General features: G+C 51.1%; 1 protein-coding gene across 1 annotated transcript in view; it reads left to right on the top strand.

Annotated features, from left to right (window-relative positions):
* LOC311525767 (zonadhesin-like) overlaps positions 1-9,344 on the top strand; it is a 53,363-nt gene that overhangs the window by 1,242 nt on the left and 42,777 nt on the right. Inside the window, exons 2-7 of the mRNA XM_084638107.1 lie at positions 25-272; positions 615-792; positions 5,002-5,110; positions 5,649-5,740; positions 6,424-6,600; positions 8,257-8,459. Of these exons, the coding sequence (XP_084494233.1) occupies positions 93-272; positions 615-792; positions 5,002-5,110; positions 5,649-5,740; positions 6,424-6,600; positions 8,257-8,459 (939 nt within the window). The 5' untranslated portion in view covers positions 25-92. The remainder of the gene's footprint in view (positions 1-24; positions 273-614; positions 793-5,001; positions 5,111-5,648; positions 5,741-6,423; positions 6,601-8,256; positions 8,460-9,344) is intronic.

Below are 9,344 nucleotides of genomic sequence, written 5' to 3'. Positions count from 1 at the left end.
AAATCCACGTTTCTTCCTTTTAAGGCCGTGCCACCTGCAGTGCCTCAGGGGACCCGCATTACTACACGTTTGATGGCAGAGTTCACCATTTCATGGGAAACTGCACTTACACCCTCTCCAAAGTGTGCAACGGCTCCAGGGGGCTTCCACCCTTTGACGTGTCCACCACCAATGAGCACAGGGGCTCCAATACCAAAGTTTCCTATGTAAAGTCGGTGCACGTGGATGTCTATGGAACTCAGATTTCCTTGCTGAAGAACAGGAAAGTGACTGTAAGTGAAATGTTATTTAAAAGGAGTATTTTAATCATCTGACATGCTTAAACTGAGACCTGCAAAAATTGAGACATTTGATTGGACGTAAAGGTCACATGGTGAGTTTCTGTTTTCTCATTGGTTGGGTGTGCTTCTTAGAATGAGGCTTCCCCGGAGAATACTCAGGATTGGCAGTTGAAAATGGCTTTCTGTGAACTTTCTGTCAGATTTCCTCCAAATTCCCAGTGTGAATGAGAACATTCCTGCCAGTGAACTCGTTGGCTAGACTATTCACGGGCGATTCCCTGGGAATTATGGGGGTACCTAGTCGTGACCAGACTTTCCCAACGTGTTGTTCAGGTGAATGGCACCAGAAGGAACCTGCCCGTGGTGATTGAAAACAAGATCAAGGTCCAGATCAGCGGGCGCTACGTGCTTTTGGAAACTGATTTTGGTCTCTGGGTCAGATTTGACGGCAATCACTATGTGGAGGTCTCAGTGTCCGGTTGTTACAAGGGCCAGCTCTGTGGCCTGTGTGGTGAGTATCCCTGTTCTTGAGTACCGTCAAGTCATACGATCAGAAGATTTTCAGTGAATCATGCAGTTTGGGGATTGGTTGGTTTTTTTGTCCCATGTTCTGTTTATCCCAGAATAATCTAGTCTGTCTTGTGTGGACTGCGATGTCGGGCACTGGACTGAAGGAACCATCATTGTCCGGGTACCTGGCAAATGTAACTTACAAGAAATCTGGTTACCCAGGCGTTAACTCTCGTGTCAGAAATGACAACTACAGATGTCATTTTTAACAGGAGAGGAATCTCACATTCAACACATTCATAAGCTGCAGTCTAAATATTATCGCAGTCCTACCCTGGATGCCTCTGGTCCAGGTCCCCTCGTATCTTTTTTCTCTTATTTGCATTGAAGCATGTCTGTCCCTCTTTGATTGGGGCTTTTCGGCCTAATCTGTGCTTTTCATTTCTTTCAACTTGGAAATGAGAATAAAACTTTCAGGCCCTTCTTGTGGGTCAGGATAGATTTCCAAGTCCCTGTTTAGGAGCCGTCCTGAGCTTTTCTGCTGTGCTCTCTTGTTCCTTGCACTCGCAGAAGCATACTGTCTCCGCACTGTCGTAGTCACAGTCCGAGCACAGGCAAAGGCTTCTCTGATCACTGAGCCTTCTTTTTAGAGCTGTTTTTAGTTGTCCAGCTGCAGTAGAAGGTGGGTCTGCTGCAAGACAAAGCATTAGAAAATGGTCCTCTGGGGACCAGTGCTGAAGTAGCCGAGAAGATGGAGTAGATAACCCAGTATATGTCCTTTTCATGTTTAATCTCCACAATTCTTTGGTATTCTTTGTCAAGCGTAACCAAATGTTGGGTGCCGTGCAGGATACAAATCGCAGCGAGCCCTTGAGAGTCCAGCAAGACGGAAGAGAGAGGTCAGAGAGATGTATTTGATGCATGTAAGAGACCCAGTTCTGATCTAGTGACACAGCAAAGGAGACTCCAGGTTAACACACGTGGGTGATGAGTGAGAAACTCCGCTCTGAAGCAAGCAGAGACCAGTTAGATTGCCAGGAGACAAGCCTGGCAATACTTGAAGCTCAGCAGGTTCAACAGGGATGTATCAGGGCTGCTTCCCTCCTGAGCACCCACTGTGGCTATGAGAAAAGGAGGACTTGTGGCACCTTAGAGACTAACCAATTTATTTGAGCATAAGCTTTCGTGAGCTACAGCTCACTTCATCGGATGCATACAGCGGCAAATACAGTGGGTAGATTTTATATACACAGAGAACATGAAACAATGGGTGTTACCATACAGACTGTAACGAGAGTGGTCAGATAAGGTGAGCTATTACCAGCACGAGAGCGGGGGCATGGGGGAACCTTATGTAGTGCTAATCAAGGTCGGCCATTTCCAGCTGTTGACAAGAACGTGTGAGTAACAGTGGGGGGGTGAAGGGTGGGAATAAACAAGGGGAAATAGTTTTACTTTGTGTAATGACACATCCATTCCCAGTCTTTATTCAAGCCTAAGTTAACTGTATCCAGTTTGCAAATTAATTGCAATTCAGCAGTCTCTCGTTGGAGTCTGTTTCTGAAGTTTTTTTGTTGAAGTATGGCCACTTTTAGGTGTATAATCGAGTGACCAAAGAGATTGAAGTGTTCTCCCACTGGTTTTTGAATGTTATAATTCTTGACCTCTGATTTGTGTCCATTTATTCTTTTACGTAGAGACTGTCCGGTTTGGCCAATGTACATGGCCGAGGGGCATTGCTGGCACATATCACATTGGTAGATGTGCAGGTGAACGAGCCTCTGATAGTGTGGCTGATGTGATTAGGCCCTGTGATGGTGTCCCCCGAATAGATATGTGGACACAGTTGGCAACGGGCTTTGCTGCAAGGGTAGGTTCCTGGGTTTGTGTTTTTGTTGTGTGGTGTGTAGTTGCTGGTGAGTATTTGCTTCAGGTTGGGGGGCTGTCTGTAAGCAAGGACTGGCCTGTCTCCCAAGATCTGTGAGAGTGATGGGTCATCCTTCAGCATAGGTTGTAGATCCTTGATGATGTGTTGGAGAGGCTTTAGTTGGGGGCTGAAGGTGATGGCGAGTAGCGTTCTGTTATTTTCTTTGTTGGTCCTGTCCTGTAGTAGGCAACCTCTGGGTACTCTTCTGGCTCTCTCAATCTGTTTCTTCACTTCAGCAGGTGGGTATTGTAGTTGTAAGAACGCTTGATAGAGATCTTGTAGGTGTTTGTCTGAGGGGTTGGAGCAAATGCGGTTGTATTATAGGGCTTGGCTGTAGATGATGGATTGTGTGGTGTGGTCTGGATGAAAGCTGGAGGCATGTAGGTAAGCATAGCGGTCAGTAGGTTTCTGGTATAGGATGGTGTTGATGTGACCATCCCTTATTAGCACCGTAGTGTCCAGGAAGTGGATCTCTTGTGTGGACTGGTCCAGGCTGAGGTTGATGGTGGGATGGAAATTGTTGAAATCATGGTGGAATTCCTCAAGGGCTTCTTTTCCGTGGGTCCAGATGATGAAGATGTCATCAATGTAGCACAAGTAGAGTAGGGGCCTTAGGGGACGAGAGCTGAGGAAGTGTTGTTCTAAGTCAGCCATAAAATGTTGGCATACTGTGCGGCCATGTGGGTACCCATAGCAGTGCCGCTGATTTGAAGGTATACATTGTCCCCAAATGTGGAATAGTTATGGGTGAGGACAAAGTCACAAAGATCAGCCACCAGGTTTGCCGTGACGTTATCGGGGATCCTGTTCCTGACGGCCTGTAGTCCATCTTTGTGTGGAATGTTGGTGTAGAGGGCTTCTACATCCATAGTGGCCAGGATGGTGTTATCAGGAAGATCACCGATGGATTGTAGTTTCCTCAGGAAGTCAGTGGTGTCTCGAAGATAGCTGGGAGTGCTGGTAGGGAGTCTACATAGCGAGACAATCCTGCTGTCAGGGTGCCAATGCCTGAGATGATGGGGCGTCAGGGATTTCCAGGTTTATGGATCTTGGGTAGCAGACAGAATACCCCTGGTCGGAGTTCTCGGGGTGTGTCTCTGCGGATTTGTTCTTGTGCTTTTTCAGGGAGTTTCTTGAGCAGATGGTGTAGTTTGTGGCTATGCGCACCCCCGTCTGGGGCTAGTTTTTAAAAAGAAACAGTGCAAAGCTGAGGTCCCTTCCAACCCTGATATTCTGTGATTCTATGATTCTTCTTCCACATCCGGGGCTCTCCTTCTGTGCCCATCTGCTCCTGGGGAAACTACTGTTCCCAGTCCTTCACAGCTGGAGCTCAGCCTTCTTGCTTTGGCTTCCTTCTCCTGTCAGCCTCTCCCTGTTCTGAGGGAGAAGGCAGTTGGCTGGAAGAGAGAGGAGCCCTGCCCTGCTCTGCACTACAGGACTCCCAGGCTCGGTCCCTTACAGGGGCAGCGTCCTGGGTTTTCCCATCCAACTACTCATTCCCTAGGACCTCTTCCTCGCTTCTGGCTTAGGCCATTTCCTTTGCCTTTGTTCTTTCCTGTATTCCTGGAACGGGGTCTTCTGGCTGCCTCTAGGCTTAAAGGGCCAATGGACCCCGATACGTGGAATAACAGTCCGGAAGCCCAGATGCTTATCAGAGGCTCATCCACATTTCTCTGGGATGAAAATTGAGCTTTGAAAATTGGACTGCTCGAGTTTAAGGCCAGCAGGGACCACACATCATCTACTCTCACCTCCTGTAGGTCAGGGGCCACCAACGCCACCCAGCCACCTGCACAGAATTAAATTACCTGGAATTAAACACCTGGAATTAAATTGTAAGAGTAGGTTGTGTTGTGAGTTTTCTGGTTCTCCCTGGATCTGGATGGACTGGAAATTCCCCATGGGATGACGTCTCCTTGAGTGTTACCCCCAGGGCTTCTAAGCCTCGGAAATGATAGAATTTGAGTGTAAGGGTGCGGGTTAGTTCTCATTGTATTGTCACCCATTTACCCGAGTCACCGTGTGATCTGACACAATCGGAACGCCAAACCATTTGCTCCAAACTCACAGACCCCTACCATTTAATCTCCCATGGAATCTTCCTCAGCTGTGAGCAGTGCGGTGTCTGAGCCGCGTAGGGAGCAGTTCGTACTCCTTCCCGGAGTGGACACTGGTGCACATACACGCTAGCCGGTTCATTAAAATGTGATTGACAACCACACGCTAGTGTGCATTGTGGAGTTGTGAATTTCAAGTAATCTACACGGTTTTCATTTTGGATAGGTAATTACAACGGCGATGCAAAGGATGACAACCTAAAGCCGAATGGCAGCATTGCAGGAGATTCCACGGAGCTTGGAGAGAGCTGGCTGGTGGCAGAGAATAACACCATGTACGTACAGCAGGACGCTAATCAGGGGTCTTTGCTACAAAAGCTCTAGGAAAGCGTGCTGCCTACTCAGCCGCAGGGCGCCCATCCAGGGGTCCACCACCTCGGCTCCTCCTGGGGCTGAGCACAACCATCCTCTCCCGTACACCCAAGAGCCCCCTCCCCAGCTGAGCATAAGCAGGCGGTGAGTGGCTGGCCTGCTACCATCTGCCTTCGCAGGTCTGCTGTCCCCCAGTCCAGGAAGACCTGCTGGTGGGTGGGAGGTCACTTGCTGTCCCAGTCAGGAGCCGGACCGATCCACTGGTTCCCGCAGCAGCGTGTTCCACCCCTCATTCAACTCCGTCTGAGTCGTGGAGCACCCCAAGGTGCCCAGTGCGGGAATGGGAGCCCCCTCCTGTGGTGGGGGAGGTGGGGGCAGAACGCAGCCTTTCAGGGAGCCTGGATTCCGCTCTGTGGCTGGGCAGACGTGGAATCGTCCTGTCCAGATCTGGCCCGGGGAGATAAAGAAACATTCATCAGAAACTTTTCTCTCTCTTGCCAGATGCTCCCCTGACCAAGTGCTGGTCTGTGACCCCCAGCTGGAGAGCGAAGCGAGGGAGGACACAGCTTGTGGCATGATCACCGACCCGACAGGTACGATGCCCGTGGCTGAGTCCTGGGCGAGCTGATTGAAATCACTCCCAATGACAGCCTGCCCTTGCCTTCGTCCCGACCTCGCTCCCTGGGACCACGGCCCCGAGTCCCCAGGGACATGTGTATGGCCCCCAGTGCGAAAAGCTGAACTAGAAGCCCCAGGAGTTGCCCTGAGTTACCTGCTCGGACTGGATCATGCACTGAGATGGCACCAGGATGTGACGATTATTTGGGCATTGCACTTCAAGGGCCTCGTTCTGCCGCTCCTGCCCACACAGAGCTCCCATTAATTTCCACTCTGCTGCAGCAGAGACATAGTGTGGTGGTCCCCATTGCCCGCTTTCTTACAGGGGTAGCTGAAGTGCTTTAGGCCTTCCCTCCTCCGGAAACAGTAACTACCAGGGCGTTGCTAGCTCTCTATCAAGAACAAGGGTGTCCGCTTTGAGTGACGTTGTACTTACCCTGCAAATGGTAGAGACAGGCCTAAGCCAAACTGAGCCAAATCTCATCAGTGTTTGGGTGTATTCAGCTCCAGGTTTGGTCTGGCTGAGTCTAGCGAGCTGGTCAGCCTACACTGGCCAGGGAGCACTGACTCCTTGCCATGACAGGGGATGGTTAGTGGCACCGCTCGGCTTCTTCCATCTTCCCTTCTGTGATTCTGTTTCTTTCCTGACTTAACATAGGTATCTTCAAGGACTGTCACGCCAAAGTAGCTCCAGAGATTTTCTTGGAAAACTGTGTTTACGACATGTGTCACACGAAGGAGCCGACAGTGTCCTTATGCAATGGGCTGCAGGCTTATGCAGAGTCGTGCACAAATGCTGGGATCTGCAGAGAATGGAGAAATAATACTTTGTGCCGTGAGTGTTGTAATTGATCTCTATTAAGTTCTGGAATTCAACTTTCATCATGCAAGAAGCTCTTCAAATTAGAGCTTCCTCTATTCCCTGACGGCATGCACTTTCCTCTTCTGTCATGCTTTGAGGGTGGTCTCTCCGTTCTCTTGCCCTGAGTCTGGTCCAGTTCTACACTGGATCCTGCCAGGTTAGGTATAATATTCAGACTGAATCTGATCTAGCCTCACAAAGCATCTAAGTATTAATTTGTCTGAATTTAGCGCTGGTAAAGTAAGAGCGCCTGAGAGGTTGAAATGCTCTGTTTATCCAAAGAGCGTCTCCAGTCTGGGGAGCTGCCGTGGAAGAAACAGTAGCCGCGACTCGAGTGAAACTCCCCACAGTCCCTTCTCTTTGTAATTGTTAGGAAGGAATGTTAGGTCCTTGTGAAAGGTACTAGCCTGGCAGTTTTAGAGGAAGAGGGTCTGTGTCTTTGCTCACTTCCATTGGTGCGAATCAGCAGTAGCCACTGAAGTCCATGGAGGTACTCCAGTGTAAAGCTGGAGTCAGCCAGAGGAGAATCAGGGCCACCATTGCTCCGTTAGCCCTTAGAAGATCTGCTGCCCAGGAAGCAGCAGGGCGACCTTCCCCACCTTGTGTGCACGGGCTGCATGAGCTCTGTTCTGGAGAGGTCCTCTTGAGGCAATAAGCGGTCCCCATTGGAAGGGCCTTCTCGGAACCGAGCCATGTGCCAGCAAACTCAGGATCCTGCCTCTGACGGCCCCCATCATCAGCTGCTTCAGAGGAAGGTGCAAAAAACTCTGCAGTAGGAAGATTTGGGGCATTGTGCCCCCACTAAAGTCTCCTCCTTATCCCTAAATTGTTCGTATGATTTCTTCTGTATATTAGAGCAGCACCTATGGACCCCAGCTGAGATGGGGGCCCATTGCTCTGGGTACTGTCTAAGCAACAGAGGACAGCCCCTGTTCCGAAGCCCCATTCCACACTGTCTAAGCAAGACAGGCGCAGGCTGCGGGAGGGAGTAAGACACAAGCAGAGTGAGCAGGGGTCTGGATTGTAAATGACCTGGGCCTGCCGCGATTGGGTTGGTTGGTTTGGTTTGTCGGGAGGGGATTAGCTGCAAAGGGAGGAGGACGGGAGAGGGGACAGTGAAGGGAGGAGGTAGGGGCAGAGGGGAAGGCCAGGTGTGCAGAGGGCAGGGGAAGTGTGGAGACTTGGAGGGAGTGAACGGCCAACCAGCAGAAGGACAGGACTCTCTAGAGTCAGAGCGTGGAAAGCCACTGGACACCGATGACCCATCTCGGCTGCTTTCCACGGGCCACCAGCCAGCTGTGCGCTGCGAGAGACAAGCCACCGGAGGCGCGTTTCAGCCGACGTCCACGTCAATAGGTGAAAGGCTGGACTTGTATCCTGTTGCCTATTTCCGATCCCTGGATACAACCGGTCCCCAACCAGGCGTCATTAGTCTGTCTGTCTGTCTGTCATTCCCTGCACAAAGGCTTTCCACTCTGTCCCTGGAGAAAAACCTCAGCACAGAGCAGTCACCATATGCAGAGCTTTCTAACCACCCTTTGCTGTCCTGGAACAAAGAGGGGAAGTTTTAAGAGAATTGCTTTGGGATCTTTTCCTTTCAGTGATGTGGGTTTTTCTTCTCACTTGCAGCAATCTCCTGTCCGGGAGGAAGCCAGTACAAGAGCTGTGGGAGCAGGTGTCCTTCCACCTGCGTGACTCCCTCTGCGTTTAGCCCTTGCAGCTCCTTACCAGTGGAAGGCTGTTTCTGTAACGAAGGCTACGTTCTGAGTGGAGACACCTGTGTGCCGGAGAGCAGCTGCGGTTGTGTGGATGGAAACAACCACTATCATCAGGCAAGTTACCCGCGCACCTAGACACAGACACAACAACCCCCAGATTCTTTCACTGTGACTGTAACTGATCATAATTAATGAAGAGAGACTAACTTCCTCTGGGCTCAGGTCAGTGGGTTGTGTGGATCTAATTGTTCATGTAAATAATAACCATTCCTAGCTCTTGTCAAGAGCAGATCTCAAAGCGCTTTACCAAGGAGGTCGGTATCATTCTCTCCAGTTTACAGAAGGGGAAACTGAGGCACCGAGCGGTCAAATGGCTTGCGTAAGCTCATCCAGCAGGCCAGTGCTGAGACTAGAACGCAGGTCTCAAGTGTCCCAGTCCCAGACACCTTCTCCTGGGCCACAGTGTCTCACTAGGGAGGGAGCTCGTAGCATGGAGAGTATCAAAGGCATTGAACTGTTCTCAACTCCTTTGATTATCCACTAGGGCAGGAGTTTTGAAACTCTTGTTTTGGTGACCCAGTTGAAGAAAATTGTTGATACCAGCGACGCAGCGGAGCTGGGATGAGGGGTTTGGGGTGTGGGAGGGTCTTAGGGCTTGAGCAGGGGATTGGGGTGTGGGGGTGAGGGCTGCGGGGTGGGGCCGGGAATGAGGGGTTCAGGGTGCGGGATGGGGCTCTGGCTGGGGCACGGGGTTGGGGTGCGGAAGGGGTCAGGTCTCTGAGCTGGGGGTGCAGGCTCTCGGCTGGGGCTGAGGGCTGTGGGCTGCAGCAGAGGGCTCCGGATTTGGGGGTGGCTCAGGATTGGGGAAAGGGTTGGGGTGTGGCAGGGACTCAGGGCTCTCGGCTGGGGGTGCAGGCTCTGAGGTGGGGTCGGGGACAGAGTGTTTGCGATGCAGGGTATGGGGAGGGTGCTCAGGGCTGGGGCAGGGGATTGGGGCAC

This window comes from Lepidochelys olivacea, assembly GCF_965140295.1.
Source record: "Lepidochelys olivacea isolate rLepOli2 genome assembly, chromosome: 9".
NCBI lineage: Eukaryota > Metazoa > Chordata > Testudines > Cheloniidae > Lepidochelys > Lepidochelys olivacea.
This window is presented reverse-complemented; position numbering and strand designations above follow the sequence as displayed.